This window comes from Haliotis rubra, unplaced genomic scaffold, assembly GCF_003918875.1.
Source record: "Haliotis rubra isolate DU_JTF1 unplaced genomic scaffold, ASM391887v1 Scf112, whole genome shotgun sequence".
In the NCBI taxonomy this organism is placed as follows: Eukaryota; Metazoa; Mollusca; class Gastropoda; order Lepetellida; family Haliotidae; genus Haliotis; species Haliotis rubra.
This window is the reverse complement of record NW_025765026.1, coordinates 1,732,257-1,749,445: the sequence shown is the minus strand read 5'-3', so window position 1 is coordinate 1,749,445 and position 17,189 is coordinate 1,732,257. Positions and strand designations below refer to the sequence as shown.

Here is a 17,189-nt window from a genome sequence, read left to right as displayed (position 1 = left end):
CATAATGATGAAATAAGGAATACGCTAGGATCAGGCTGTTGCTTCGAGACAACCGTACTCTCTACACATGGAAATTCGACAAAGTTGTGCTTGACGTTGGTGCCAATAGATAATGACCATGTGCTGAGAGTACATTACTCGAACTGTTGGCATTTCATATATATATATATATATATATATATGTATATGTACCTTATTCTTCTTTGTGGTAGTATATGATAGTTTACCTTTCCGTATTTCCCTTCATTTGGGACTGTAAACACCTATCTGCAAACCTAAACATGTGATTGGTTTGTTGTTTAACGCCGCACTCAGCAATATTCCAGCTATATGGCGGCGGTCTGTAGATAATCGAGTCTGGACCGGACAATCCAGTGATCAACATCATGAGCATCTACGCAATTGGGATACGATGACATGTGTCAACCAAGTCAGTGAGCCTGACCACCCGACCCCGTTAGTCGCGTCTTACGACAATCATAGGTTGCTGAAGACCCATTCTAACCCGGATCTTCACGGGTTTCTTGTATGTGAGGAGATCCAAGCACATACTAAGTTTTATATGAAGAAATTCAGTCATATTTACATAACAAGTACCTCTCCTAGTGATGTTGAATGTGAGGAGATTCATTCATATTCATATGACAAGTAGATTCATATCCATATGACAAGTAGACACTCGAGTGATGTTGTATGTGAAGAGATCCTGTTATGATGTACGTGAGATCCTTTCATACTTTACATAACAGGTATATCCCTTGCCATACTGTACGTGAGATCCGCTCGTATTCTACATAACGTGTATAACCCTTGCCATGTTGTACGTGAAATCTGCTCGTATTCTACATAACGTGTATAACCCTTGCCATGTTGTACGTGAGATCCGCTCGTATTCTACATAACGTGTATATCCCTTGCCATACTGTACGTGAGATCCGCTCGTATTCTACATAACGTGTATATCCCTTGCCATACTGTACGTGAGATCTGCTCGTATTCTACATAACGTGTATAACCCTTGCCATGTTGTACGTTAGATCTGCTCGTATATTCTACATAACAGGTATAACCCTTGCCATGTTGTACGTGAGATCCGCTCGTATTCTACATAACGTGTATATCCCTTGCCATGCTGTACGTGAGATCTGCTCGTATTCTACATAACGTGTATAACCCTTGCCATACTGTACGTGAGATCCGCTCGTATTCTACATAACGTGTATAACCCTTGCTATGTTGTACGTGAAATCTGCTCGTATTCTACATAACGTGTATAACTCTTGCCATGTTGTACGTTAAATCTGCTCGTATTCTACATAACGGGCATATCCCTTGCCATGTAGGTGAGATCCAGGTATTACCTTATATGTGAGTAGATCCTCTTATATTCCATATGCAAACACCCGGTAATTATCGTCTATGTTAGCATATCCTCTCATACTATATATAATAAGACCTGGTAGTTATCTTATATGTGAGCAGATACTCTCATACCAGACACATGAAGACCCGGTAATTATGTTATGTGCGACCAGATCCTTTCATATTCTGTAAACGAAGACCCGGTAATTATCTTACATGTGAGCAGATCCTTTCATACTATTTATATGAAGACCCGGTACTTATCTTATACGTGAGCAGATCCTTTCATACTATTCACATGAAGACCTGGTAATTATCTTACATGTGAGCAGATCATTTCATATTATTTATATGAAGACCCGGTGCTTATCTTATATGTGAGCAGACACTTTCATACTATTCACATGAAGAAGACCTCTCATGTGAGCTACTTCATTACATTACCCTACATGTGAAGACCTGGTAATTATCCTACATGTGAGCAGATACTCTCATATTCTGTAAACGAAGACCAGCTAATTATCTTATATGTGTGCAGATACGTAAATATTTCACGTAGATATTTCAGATAAATTGTTCGTGACATATAGTTATTGCCGTCATGTTGTTTTTGTAAGGAGGCCTATTCGTATTCACATGACAAGCAGGTCTGCTTCTGATATCGTATTTCGGGCGATCAAGTCATATCCTTAATGACAACTGGATTCCAACACGATACGATCTGGTATAACGATACATTTTGTCATGTTCTACTGACAAATAGACCCGAAGTGATATCATGTGCTGGGAGTTCAGTGATGTCGTACAAGATAACTAAAACTCACTGATGGCTCCCGTACTTGCAGCTCGCCCGTGAAGATATTGATCGTAATCATGTCCTAGTTTAAGAGCCGATGTGGGTTGATTCAACAGGTGGCGAGCATAATGGCCGATTCGGAGTTTCAATATTGTCTCTAGGGCAACGACGAGGGTTAAAATACTTTGCTAAGTAACAATAATGTTTCCCCTCCCGAAGGGCTCCAGATAAACACCGTGATTTTATATGTTGCAGTTCACAAGGAGAAATACTATTGAGCAGTACAGATGAAAGGAAAAGCATAGACAAATTGTATGATTTCCATTGTCAAATGTAGTTAATTTATGATAAAATCCACTAATAACGAAGACAGTATTGAATCGCTTACGTGAAAATACTAATCCACACAACTGTTTCTTATGATACCATATTTTCACAAGATGGTTGATAATGTTTGATATATGAAATGAATGTCACCAAGAAATATAAACGTCAGTTCCTAACTTTGGAAACACTGAATTATTAACTGATGCATCTTTTCACAACTGTTCATTGTCGTCTGTTATGCATGAATGGCAGAAATAGTACACCAACCTAACGCATATCATTTCATTTCACGGTATGACATCTGTTTTCATATTCAGTTAAACTCGTAATGACCTCCTTAGAGATTTTATCCTAACGTGTACACATATGGAATAATAGGAAATGGTTCCAAATATTCCGGTCGAATATTCCTTTCTGACCCAGATATCTTTTTGTTATCCCTTTTAAAGAAATATCAATGCAGTTAATTAAAGATTTTGTCAATACTGAGCAGGTTTGGCTTTTGAATGCTACGGGATTTCATTATCCATCAGGCAGCAGGAGCGATCAGAATTCCGTTTCCAGGCAACCGCGCGTGCTGAAGGCGCGAGGGCACATCGTCTTTTTACTCTTTGAACCACCTATGAGAGTTTCATCCTCACGAGGCTGATTCCACGGCGTTATCCTCCATTTCCTCAAACATCGCAGCCAACCTTCTGATGGGAGTATCTGGAAAGAGAATATTATTCCAATTAAAGAGGGTGTACCTTGCCACGTGTGTCATAGCCCGTCCAAAATCAGGACACTGAATGTGTGCCAGAGCTTCCTCCTGGCAGAGTTCCATGCTCATCTGAGAAAAAGAACAAAAGACTCATTAACTATAGTGCCTGGTGGAAGGAAGCCTGTAAGAGGATGACTGCAGACACTTTTGCTATAAGCATAGTTTACCAGCCAACCGAAAACACAACACGCGTCTCCGCGACCTAGATAGGCCATTCCACACTGACTCAGTAAACATCTACCCTATTCAGTCCTGTCTAGTCTACGCCAGTCCGAACGGAAAAGGGCAAAGGTATTAAAAACTTATTACTTGCAGGTTACATGTCTAATGTATTTGGTATATCTTTAACTTAGTATCTAACTCAGTAATTGATGCAACACGGAAGTGTAGATTTGTTCCAGTGAGATTTCATCAAATTACCCTTTGGAAAGTATGCAAATATTATTTAGATTATAGTATAAGTTTTCACATCAGCAAAAAAATAATATAATAGGAGAATAGTTATCGGAATATTATGTAGATAGACTATTGAGTCATCTTCCTTCTCAATCTTCACCAATAGAAGCTGCTGAAACAAACCAAGACGGTCTCTGTACTCAAAGCCAAAACACATGCGCTATCTATTTTAATCAATACTGAAGTGACCCCCTTTGATTAGAATCCATTGCAAGAACAATATAATTTGGGTAATGCAGCTATTACCTGTATTGCCATTGTTAAAGTATGTGCGAGTAGAGATGCAGCCCAGAACAAATGTTCCGGCGTGGAATACAGGCATCGAGGGACACACCGCACCACTGGCATACTTAACCAGTGTGGGCCCTGGACCGAGCTACATTTACACTTGGGTGATCACTGTGTTTCACGCCGTGGTTTGTTTGGGACGGGAACAGGGGGTCATGTGCGAAATGAAATTAGGAATATTCCTTTCATTTTGCAGTGAGTGGCAGTATTATATTGGATCCTCTCGATCCACGAGGATTACAGTTCAACTTTCAATCTAGTATGCGCGTTGTTGTATCTCACATTCCTGTCTTGGTTTGGTATGTCGTGGTGTGCTTGTACTACAATCTTTATTATTCATCTGGAGATTAGATATGATATATGTGTAGTGATGAATATTATATTAACGACGTTACTGAGGTGAACAGTACGTAGGTTGTTTATTGACCTGTTTGATCAATTCGGTTTGTTTGTGTGTTGTTTTTGTATGTTGTTTGTATGTTGTTTGTGTGTTGTTTGCACTCAGCTATTCTCCAGCTATAAGACGGCGGTATGTAACTTAACCTAGAACGGAGTGTGAATGATATTGTGGACTCCTATCCACGTCTCTTACTCATATTATAAGATGCTAAGGACCTATTCTGAGGACCAATCTTTACGGTTTTACCACGGGTATGGTACTAAGATGCAAAACATATTCAGGTCAAATCTGGGAATCGAACTTCGAATAGTGCACCCAGACACGCCAAACTCTTCATGGACATATTGCATTGTCATATCTGTACATCATGATGTAGACGTTGATGTAGATGGTGATAGAGGTATATGGTGACCTTATATATGGAGTTATTTAAGAACTAATAACCAAACCTCTCTGTTGCTACGTACTGTTAAACCAAACGACCAACATGATGTAAACAAATGATACGAATTCGCAGATGGGCTCATGATTTAAACGTTGTTTTAACGACACCTGCATGTTTGGTAGACAATCGCTTTCTCTTTGTGAGGATTTTGTTTTGTGATTGCCACTCCTTCAGGCCCTGCCGCTGTAGGTTATAAGTTCAAAAGACTGAAACCTTGATTACAAGTCATAACAAAAGACGATACGTATCTGACAGTCATATGGACATCCCTTACAAAATTGACTAAAAGTATGATAGTGTTTCCTCCAGACAACAAAAAGGGCAGGGTGAAGGTTCTACAGAAAAGGGAATCCTGGTTTGAAAAGGGCACAAACCACAATCAAAACCAAAATAAAATGATAATGATGTAGGACTATATAATGTCAGTGTATGAAATAAGTCAACAAACCAGCGAGACATCAGGGCTGGTAACTTCAAATGTTACCAGCCCAAAATGGATTTAACCAAACGGGACAATCCAAAGAAAATTACTCCGATGTATGGAACATGTTATTTGTAATTTTTATCAGACCATCGGGCTGGCTAGCTGTAAATTTTGACTGTCCGTCAGAAATCTAGCCCGTCTCGGGCGGTCGGACGGGCCTTTTTCATACACTGATAATGTTATCTTTTGGGGTTTTTCTGGAAAACAAGATCCTCATGATATACTTTTAACAGTTTCTCAATACAAATGTGTTATGCCATCGACGACAAGTGTTCATTCATTCATCCACTCACTCATTCATTCATTTATTTACTCATTTCACAGCACATACATCTCCCGTTTTTCAACATATTTATACCATGCATTATGCGTTGCAAAATATATAAAACCTTCCTGTATGTATTCTTAATCACAGCATGTTTTTGATTGTTTAGAGTGAAAATGTTATAAATATCAGACATAAAAAATAACATCCAGAACGTTATACATTGCATCTGACGGAAATATGAACATAACGTGATACCTTCAGAACACGTGAACCCAGAGCTGACATTTGTAAGCGGTTGTAAAGTAGAAGCTCTAAAATTGTTTGAAGTTTTCAGACTCGGAAGCATTTGGGGAAAACATAATTCATAATATTATGATTCCTTTAAAATGGATTTTGTATCATAGAAGCAAACAAACCCACCCTTTCCACATCCATCAAAACTGTGCCAAGATAAAATTCCATTGTGTGATTTCGACTATATCATATTATATTAAGTATGTGTTTATGAATCAATGTCATGCAGAGATTATAGGAGGCGTTCGCGAAACGTTGAGCGTATCCTGCCGACGGTACGGCCATAAAGACTAGTCAGTTGGTCTCCTGAAAACAACCGAGAACGTATATACAAGTCAAAATAGGGAATTGCATCGGGCATCATTTCTATCCTCCGCTTGGTTACAAAAGAACGTTTTGAAAGCTTCAATGAGAAACCTTGATTAAAACAACTCCGAGTAAGAGTCATATATGTCGCGCTTTAGTAAATGGCGGGTGCTTCCAGTAAGGCAAGACATGCTTATCCTTTTTGCGAACACCTGGTATCATCACTGATTATCAGTAATCCTATCATATGACTTTCACAGATATTTTCCTCTTTACACAAACGGAATTTGTTTCTGATGATAGTTAAGCCTGGTTATTCTTTTGCACTGGCGGTTTTTACCGAAAATGAAATCTTGGCAAAGAGGGCATGGTTGATTGTACCCTAAAAGTTCGTAAATGTTAACCCCAAAGGCTGGATCTGTTGGGATATTACTGGACGTGAAGGGACTGTTGACTATAGTCATTCGACCTTGTAGAGGTTTTTGCCACTCTAAATGTTTATGCATAGATCTGAATGTGGTACACATGAGGCGATCTCTCCTTTATTTCTAGTTCAGTTGGGTAAATCAGTATAAGGGAATTAACTGTTTGGTGGTTTGATCATCGATCTACCTTAAGCTTATAAGGTACATATCTTGGCCAAATTACTCTTTTAGGAAGAAACAGATCAGGTAGAAGGGGAGCACAACTGCTCTTGGTAATACCCATTTGTCTAAACGTTTTACCTCACATTTTGTATGTATATTATAATGAAGAAATCTTAGCATTTCATATATTGTTTTCTCAGTAACCTTTAGATGACATTTACTCTAGAAACATACCCCAGTATATCTGTTCTCTCAACGAATACCTCGTGGATCACACAACGAAGTTCTGTCTTAGGTTTTTCATGTTGGATATTGGTGTACAAAGTTAAAAGATCAAACGTTTTGGACAGAACTCAGCCCGTGTGTGAGAGTGTCCAAATTCAAGCCTATCCTTTGTATGTCTGAAAATCCACATGGTGTTAATTCCGATAGTCTCACATACGTTCTGTGAATGTACGTGCTTTCTTAATATACTCATGCCAATAATGGTTGTCAACCCCCTTCCCACCCCAACCCCACACACACCTAACACCCCCACCCCACACCTCCTCTCCAATTAAACAAATTGAAGGGGGTGACAAACCATTATTGGCATGAGTATAGTTTGAAAGATGATGGTTAATCTGGATTTGATGGTACATTCGCCGGGCCCAGCATTATATCTCTCTTTGTACGAGTTTTATGGAGCTTTCGGAATTCAGTGTAATAAAGAATGAGACATGTCTTCTGGTTTTAAGTCAAGCCAAAAAGTAGTACTAACACAAGATTTTTGTCGATTTCATCCCGAGGTATCAGGTCTAACATGTGGTGTTTTTCGATATGTCACTTTTGCCTTGTTCTTTGATCAAACGATTTATGTAGCGATGTTTACATTATGAAGGTAATGCAAATGAAGGCTGTTGGAACAACTACAAACATTTCGAGTAGAGAAGCCAAATTTTGGATAACAGCTGGCTGAGCCAGAAGGTTTTTCCCAGTCCTGATTCCGCTGTACAGTTTGTGCATTCTGCCAGTGACATGTCGCACTGACTGAACCTACTCTGACAGACATTCAACAGATTCCTCTTCTGTTTTGGCCCATTTCAAATGAATGGCTGGTAATAAAAATAGCAGTACATATAAACCTAAGAACACAGAGAACGTCAATATGTTATTATTATGTTGGTTTTGTTCTGAAGTGATGATGATGATGATGATGATGATTGTAATTTACTTTTGACTTGGGTCTTTTACATGCATCTTTTCTTTTTTAATAATTCTTTCCCAATTGATCGTTTCAGCGGCGGACCAAGACCGCTTGGTGTACGACCTTTTCTCGAAGAACGGGTACAATCCTCTCATCAGACCAGTAAATGAAGTTAACGATTCCCTCCATATAGACTTCAGTTTACAGCTAAGCCAGATTATAAGCCTGGTAAGTATAGCATACACTTTCTATATTCATTCCATATATTGTGTTTGATATCACCCGTGATCGGTGTTAGCTATGGAAGTTATTCACAGCCTTCCTGAAGTGAAGTCACGTTAGCTGATTAATGTTGATCAAACTGACGCAAATATTTGATGGCATTAAAAAGGTTGTACTTTCTCGCCTCGTCCCTTTAAAAACCTTTAAAAGCATCTTGTAAAGATTACATGTGATACGAAAAGCAAATTGTGACCTCTCTGAGGGCTACCGTAATACGTTCTGCATCTCGAGCCTAATAATCTGACGCTGAATCTAATTGATGGTTCAAATGTGGATGAAGACCAGCTTTATATTTTCATAGATGTCTAATTGACTCTGTGTTGACGTCACATGGCTTCCTCCCCATCGCAGATCCTATTGAATTGACTCCGAGCCATCAACTGACAATGTCCACTATAGGAACGCCTGTCATTTGCTCGGAATAACATCCAAGTCTATATCTCTTTCTAGTTTACTTAAGTGGAAAGCCTGTATGTCATCTACTGTTCCACATACTTACTGGATCGTCTTAGTCAATAAATCTGTCAAGTCAGCCATTACGGGTATTTTATTGACATCGATTGTTGATCACTACTTAAGCCTTCAACCACTATTAATGATTGTCGTAATGCATCCGTTTGACACTCAAAGTATTATAATGACGTCACGCCATTGTTGCTAAAGTTTGTTTCTGAATCAGGAATTCTCTGGTCATTCTAAACCAACCTGAAGCAAGTAAAAAACGAAGCAAATGTAGATCGAATTTAATGAAAAACGGATTATCAGTTGGAGACATCACGCGAACATTTTCAGAATTAGGTGATCATCATGATTTTCGTTACCTTGTATGACACATAATTGTAATTATTTTTACAGACTATAGCTTTGGTTAATATTTTGTTTGTGAACACGACTTCCCCCAGCTGTAGCCTTTTATTTCGGCCGCAATATTCTGTTGACATTCCAATACTTGTGTTTGAAAATGTTATTTCTTTTCATTTTCGATTCTCTTTCAATGTATTACTTGAGAGTAAATGTCAACATTTCAGCCCAGGTTTTCATGGCAATTATTAAGATATCATGCCGTTAGTGAAAACACGGTAAAGAAATTATGACATAACACAGGGTTTTTTTGGCCATCATCTCTGGAAGATGTGTCCCAAACTAAGGCCTTTATTCACTGGAGCAAATAGAAAATCCTTTATATGGCTTTGACGATGAAGACTGAACATTTACATTATGTTTGCCCCAGGGACTCTTACCCGTTGATCTTTGAGAGGCCCCAGCATAGTCTTTTCAAATATAAGAGACATCTTTTTTGTACAAGAAAAATTGTAATACCAGAGTCGTCACATTGCCCCCGGTAATTATGACGTCAATTTAGTGGTTGTAACATGTGATTGCGTAGTGCAAATAAAATGAAGTGTTAGCCATTGCTGTCTAAATATTTGACAGCAAACAACAAAACATGATTATGACATTTTATTGGCTTTTTCTTGTTTACAGTGGAGAGAAAAAAATGTTCAACTTGTAGCTTTGTAAATATTTGCTTGTCAACAAAATCTATTCAAATTATCAGGAGGCTGTCTAGAAAAAGCAGAAGGAAAAATGCGGAGAAGTCACTAGGATCTCTTCTGGGATTGAACGTGTCATACATTTAAGTCTTCTAATGTGCTTCAGGCTTTTAGGCATGTCAATTTTAGAGGGTAACAAGAAGAAAAATTCCAAATGAAAGTGTTGCTTCCAGTGGTTGCGGAAGGATAGGGTTTAACTTGGTTATTGTTGGGCGTACTGCCACCACCGTTACTTGTCTATATTCACAGACAAGGCTACACTGAAAGAACTCGATTTAAGTGCATCTCGATAAAGAAACCACAGATTTAAGGGTTTAACCGCAGGGTCACAGTGTCTCCCGGTATGCTGATTGAACCTTACGAGGTATCTTCCAAATATATATTGTTTTACGCCGCACCGCAATTGTCCAGGTACATGATGGCTGTCTGTCAGTGTTACTTTTCCTGATGGTATTTGATGGAAGGGCGTTTGCCTCTTTGAGTCCATTAAACGTCCATGAAAGTCCTGCTGAAGATCAAACCATATCCTAGGAAGAATCTGGTTCGTCAAGCGTTGTTAGAGGATTCGAATTACATCGTAAACTTCGCTCCAGACGTGTTCAGTGGTCCACAAACCAGGGGGGTCTTGCTGGCCAGGGTAACACATTAGTTTTGTTCTGATTAAGATACTGCTATACAACTCGAGCAACGTGTGGTCTGGCGTTATCGTGTTGAAACGTCATTCCAGGGCCGTTCTGTTCAAGTTCCACTCAATCACCATCAGCTGTTACCCCAACACAGATCATAACGCTCCCACCGCCAAAACGATCCCCTCCCAGAACACATGGCTTCATGTAACGTTCACCTGCGCACCTGTAGACGCGTGTCCTGCTTTTAGCTCGTGACGAAGGAAACGTGACTCATCGGTGACGAGAACTCTTCTCCACTCACGTGATACCCATGGCCAGTGCTGTCTGCTCCACTGGAGACGTCAACGCCGATGCTCTGGCGTCCGGACCGCCTCCGTGGTGTAGTGGTTAGAGCGTCCGCCCGGACAGCGGAAGGTCGCGTGTTCGATCCCCGACCGCGTCATACCAAAAGACGTTAAAATATGGTACTTGTTGGTCCCTGCCTGGCGCTCGGTATTAATGGGTACAACAAGGACTGGTCGGCTCGGAGTCAGTATAATGTGTCTGAGTGGGGTATTCATGCTTAACTGCGACATGGTATCTCAGTGGGCTAGCTCTATAAAACCAGCTTCAGTCTGGGCTAGTACAAGCAGCCGCACATACACATACATGCACGTCGTCATATGAGCGAAATATTCTCAAGCACGACGTTAAACCCAATTTCACCTCACCTCACCCCACTTCACCTCTGTCGTCCGAATTCTGGCCTTTTAGAGTGAACTTAGTTGACCATTTTTCCTGTAAATGTCACGCTTTTTGCAAATTTCGTGCAATTCGAACAACTGCTTTTTTGCGTTTATTGGACCATTAAACACACTTTTTCTCTGGTTCAAATAATAAACTTCATGCACAAAATTGCCTCTCAGTATATATTGTCACAACAGGGCAATAGGAATGGGTAACATATTGTCTGTAGTCGTGTGCTTGTCTCAGTATTTTATGAACATAAGACCACGAATCATTTGAGACACTGTTGAGTTCGATTTTAGTGGAGATACTGTTAGTTCTTTTCCTGATATGATATCACAATGCCGGTTGTCTTAAACTTTCAATTTCACAGAATATTCTGAAGAAGATTCTTGAGAAAACATGCTCAGGACACACTAGCACTGTTACAGTTTAATTAATCCAGATTATACAAATAATATATGTGGGTTTCTTCATCTTTTCTTTCAGGATGAAAAGAACCAGGTGATGAAGACGAATGTGTGGCTGCAAATGGTAGGATTTTTAAAATGTGATATACCACTACTGTCAAAAATACACGATTCTGATTGGTCAGTGGGTTTCAAACCACAACAAGATATATCCGATTCGAAAGAACAATGATAACGACCATCTTGGTTATTAATAACCAATAAATAAAAGTTCCAGAATGCATAGTTACAGATATGAAACATTATAATAATATATTTATTTCGATAAAATCCGCAGTCTTAGTATAATGATCTGCTCTCCTTCATTTTTTACAGTGTGTTAACTTTAATGTTCGGATGTCCAGATTGCAAAATATATTATTAAAACGATAAATATTAAATGCTTGGTGGCGTTTCATCTAGTTTGAAGAACTTATGTTTGTGATTATTATGTACGTCCCTCGTTTCAGAAATGTCTCACTGAAAAACAACATAACTCATCACGTTAAACAGATATCTTGTTCAAACATTGTCCGTTAGTACATGGCCGCCGATGGGCAAGTAGATAACACCTGGTTACACTGCCCGTCACTCGGTATTGAGGGATACAACAAACGTTGGTCAGCTCGGAGTGGGCATACATAATACGTACACCTACTTCCGTCGTGCACGCACTCTCAGTCTCTCTCTCTCTCTCTCTCTCTCTCTCTCTCTCTCTCTCTCTCTCTCTCTCTCTCTCTCTCTCTCTCTCCTCTCTTCTCTCTCTCTCTCTCTCTCTCTCTCTCTCTCTCTCTCTCTCTCTCTCTCTCTCTCTCTCTCTCTCTCTCTCTCTCTCTCTCTCTCTCTCTCTCTCTCTCTCTCTCTCTCTCTCTCTCTCTCTCTCTCTCTCTCTCTCGCTGCATGTCCATAAACAGAATTCCTTATTCATACACACAGCATGCCTCCATGCGTTCACAAGCAAACCAAACTGCGAGAACTTGTGAGATAGATGAGATGCCAGAACCATATCTCTTATAACTTTTATGTAATGTCACAAAATAGTTAGTCGGTGTACTATTATATTAACCATCACGAGTTATATTACTACTTATCTGTTTAGTACTGGAACGACACGCAGCTGTTCTGGAACACCGCCGAGTACGGGAACATCGACTCCATTAGGATCCGACCAGAGTCGGTATGGACACCAGATATCGTTCTGTTTAATAAGTGAGTATCACACGAGTCAACGCCCTCTTGACAACCCGGGATGAATGTATTCCATCCAACAGTGCTATTCATACAAAGCTATTAACTAACAAAAGATATCATCGGCCTTTTAGAAACACTTCACCGCCAATTTGGAATTACTTCCGTTATACAAACCTTATGAAAATATTAACTTCCTTGTCACAGACACTGTAAATTAACCCTTTATTCTCATGACATTGGCTTCATTTACATATGGACAGCAGTGTGTTTCAGATATGATAATTAGTATTCGTGTATCAAAACGAATCACCAGTGAACATCCTCGCTTCTTTGTCGTTTTTAAGTACTTAAATGCTGTGACCAGACCATTTGTTTAGCTATGGTTGCGATTGTTCTGCATTAGAATGAAGGTTTCCGGGCCTTCTATGGTACTCATTGTGCAGATACTTCACATTTTACCCATACGAACAGTGTTTTTAGCGAAATAAGTCAATTTTCGTATCCACCCGGGCTGTTGTCCACCCGGTAAGTATTATTTCAGAAACGACAGAAACGGGTCACGTAGAGTTCAGTCGAATACATGTGTATTTACCTTGGGTAAGCTTTACCTTACCTTAAATATTTTGTCCCTCGAGTGTGGTAAATTTGTTCTCATTATGTACTAAACATCTGGAGATATGCGCTAGTTGATACGGTGGGTTTTTTTCTTTCGATTAAACATAACCTTTCCCAAAAAGACTTTCATTTTTGCCTCAAAGACTGAAAATAGGTAAACAATACGTGCAAAACAGATCAATTGTCTTGTCTTATCAAATAACGTACTTATGCAATTTTCTTGCCTGAAAAACAACGAACTGGACTAAGTTGATTTGAAAAGTCTTAAGACTATTCTACAGTATTGATGAGTATAACGTTCCATAGAGTTCAAAGTCAAAGATTACCTTACATATATGATTGTTTCATCCATACAGCGCCGACGGTAACTATGAAGTAACCTACAAGTCCAACTGCGTCATCTACTCCACTGGAGAAGTCAACTGGATCCCTCCAGCTATTTACCAGAGTTCTTGCACAATCGACGTCGCCTATTTTCCCTTCGATCAGCAAGAATGTGAGATGAAATTCGGTTCCTGGACATTCCAGGGAAACCAGCTGTCTTTTGGGTTCAAGGGAGGACGAACAAAGCTGGATCTGACAGATTATCTGAAGAGCGGTACCTGGGATTTGATTGATTGTCCGGGAACCATTGTGAATGAAACAAATGGACGTGAAATACGCAAATTGATTATTTTCAAATTCATTCTAAGGAGGAAGACCTTGTTCTACACAGTGAACCTTATCATCCCGTGTGTTCTCATCAGCTTTGTCAGCGTCTGTGTGTTCGCATTGCCCGCAGATGCCGGAGAAAAAATCACTCTGTGTATATCCATCTTGCTGGCTTTGGTCGTGTTTTTGTTGCTAGTCTCAAAGATCCTTCCTCCTTCCTTGAGGATACCTTTGATAGCCAAATATTTACTATTTACGTTTATCATGAATATTATAGCCATCTTGTCGACTGTTGTTATAATTAATAGAAATTACAGGACCCCTCGTACTCATCAGATGCCAGATTGGGTGCGAAAGATATTTCTTTACTATATTCCAAAGATTTTACTCATGGAAAGACCGGATCATGATGAACGGTGGAAGAAGAAAGAGATTACTCCGCCACCGTCGTATCAGAATACACCAGAAACAAGGCGGGTACCTCTGAATATGACCTCAGACCTCCTAGAACTAACGGAGATCCACCACCCTCACTGCAAATTGAATCCTCCGCTAGACCGCGGGAATGGCATTGATGACGGGGAAGAAGCGTTCAGGATGACGCCTGACCTCTACAAGGCAACAGAAGCAGTGAGATTCATCTACAAGCACTTGAAAACAGAGGAAGACTATGAAACAGTAAGGATGGATTATATGTTAACGACCCCTGAAGATCCGGGTTAGAATTGGTCTTCGGCCACCGATGCTTGTTGTAAGAGGCGACTAATGGGAGGGGCGGTGGGGTAGCCTAGTAGTTAAAGCGTTGGCTCGTCACGCCGAAGACCCGGGTTCGAATCCCCACATGGGTACAATGTGTGAAGCCCATTTCTGGTGTTCCCCCGCCGTGATGTTGCTGGAATATTGCTAAAAGCGGCGTAAAACCAAACTCAGTCAGTCAGTCAGTCAGTCAGCGACTAATGGGATCGGGTGGTCAGGCTCGCTGACTTGGTTGACACATGTCATCCCAATTGATGCACCTGCTGTTGATTGATACCTGGATTGTCTGGTCCAGACTCAATTATTTACAGACTGCCGCCATAATGCTGGAATATTGCTGATTGCGGCGTTAAACACCAAACAAGCAACATTTTATGCTAACACATTTATTTCGTAACTTTCATTGTTGATAGTAGATACAGTTTCTGTCATATTTCCATTTATTACTACTGATACTCAGTCTCAAATCTACCGAAGTTTGTTGATCTCACCACAGGCATGTTTGTCGTCAACAGGTGCTCGGTGACTGGAAGTACGTGGCACGGGTTCTGGATCGGATGATGCTGCTCATTTTTCTCTTCGTCACGTTCGGTGGAACAGTTGGGATCCTTGTCAACGCGCCACATATTCTCGAATATGTAGACCAAGATAAAATTTTGGAGGGCTTGAGAGGATAAAGACGTCATTTTACGTGAACGCTGGCACCACCCTTAGGTTGCTAAGAGACCGACAACAGGGTGTTTTCACGTGAAAATTGTCTGGTCACGTGACACAGAGTCACAGCCCCTCTTGATCACGTTGGAAACCTTTGCAAGGACGTGCAAGTCTGTGACAGGTATGACGTCACGATGACGTCATAAATGAAAGCTGGACGATCGTGCATTAATGCAAATGGTGTTTGAGGCCTAACACCAAGGGTCTCCAAGGGTCTCCAAGGGTGAAGTGTGTATGTTGTCTTATGCAACGGATGTCGACTTGTTCTTCATCCAACCCTTGACCTTTCCATGTTTTCATAAACATGAATGGCGGGTCACTGTTTGAAGCGAAATGGGTATTATATAATCCCGTCTCCTAGTTTTCCCCGTCGTAATTCTGTGTACACACAATGGGGTTCGAGGAATAATCATCATGAATGCAAATGGTCTTAATTCTCAAAATGGATTCTCACGAGTGTTTTTGTTTTCAATACGTTGTTTACTTTGTAGAGGATATTTATTTCATGTGATAGATGGTACAATTCTCTGACAATGTCAGCAGGTTTGACATTGTGATTGGGCTAGCGTAGATTTACCAGTGAAGATGTTTTGATACATAATTATTGTTATGCTATTCACAATAGTCTACGCCAGTAAACGGTGGGTAAATATCATCGGGTTATTGTTGACCAACACATGAAAGCATGTTTAAGATGGTTTTACATGTGAATTATACGTTTGGTCATTTTATTGGAGTTGAGTACTTGACAAGTAATACATACACATTAACGCTTGTTAAATTAAGATCTGTTAGACATACATTTTATTCAGGCGTGTTTTGGTGAAGTGTTGTGGACTGATATGTCATATATCCATATTCCAATGTTAATGTCTGGGTTTAATAGAATATTATACAACCGATCTGCACTATTTATGGAGTCAACAAAAATACAAGTTACAGGATTTGGAAACGGTCAACCGATGTGCAGCTAGGCAGAATTTAGATCGGGTTCGAATTTTATAGCAAATGTATAACGAGGGACGCATCTATTTTACCCGTGCACTGTTACTACATACTACGATTGTTATAAGCGAAAACATGATACCTTTATTTCTAAAACACTCAGACAAGTAATTCAGGGTTGACTGTAAAATGTGGAATGAATGTAGGCAAAAGGCACTAAAAATGGTTGTAAATTACTCTGAAGCAATAATTTATTTGCACGCGAGTTCTTATTTTGTTGGTGCAAATATTGCCATTTGCGCGGGTATCTGTTCACACTATTGCCCTATGTTACTTATATCCTATTGTGTTTCTCTGTAGACATCCCTTTCGTTAGCTCACTTGGTCAGCAGGTGGGAGTCTGTCTTTGGTGGCGGTCTCAGACATTTTATCTCATAATCTCTAGTTGACGTCCCGAATGTTGTGTGTCCAAACCTGGGTTGGCTTTATATTAAAACCATTTTTAGAAGCTGAATGTGTCTACTTTTCACTGACGATGGACAGAGTTAATTTACTCGTCTTTCAGGACAAGAACACTGAGATGTGTTACATTCTTTGGGATGTGACTCTCGCGGAACAGTCAGTAAAACACAGCTTATTACTCCTAGTAGAGACCTGTGAAGATCCTGGTTAGAATTGGTCATCAGCATCCCATGTTTGTTTTCACCGTAAAGATCCAG

At 40.0% G+C, this 17,189-nt stretch overlaps 1 protein-coding gene across 2 annotated transcripts in view; it reads left to right on the top strand.

Moving 5' to 3' along the window:
* Nucleotides 1–16,984, top strand: part of LOC124289763 (acetylcholine receptor subunit beta-like 1) — a 74,089-nt gene extending 57,105 nt beyond the window's left edge. For both annotated transcript variants that reach the window (XM_046726423.1, XM_046726414.1), the window contains exons 2-6: nucleotides 8,054–8,187; nucleotides 11,639–11,683; nucleotides 12,698–12,807; nucleotides 13,761–14,733; nucleotides 15,327–16,984. In XM_046726423.1, the coding sequence (XP_046582379.1) occupies nucleotides 8,054–8,187; nucleotides 11,639–11,683; nucleotides 12,698–12,807; nucleotides 13,761–14,733; nucleotides 15,327–15,488 (1,424 nt within the window). In that variant the 3' untranslated portion in view covers nucleotides 15,489–16,984. The remainder of the gene's footprint in view (nucleotides 1–8,053; nucleotides 8,188–11,638; nucleotides 11,684–12,697; nucleotides 12,808–13,760; nucleotides 14,734–15,326) is intronic.
* Nucleotides 16,985–17,189: the final 205 nt, after the last annotated feature.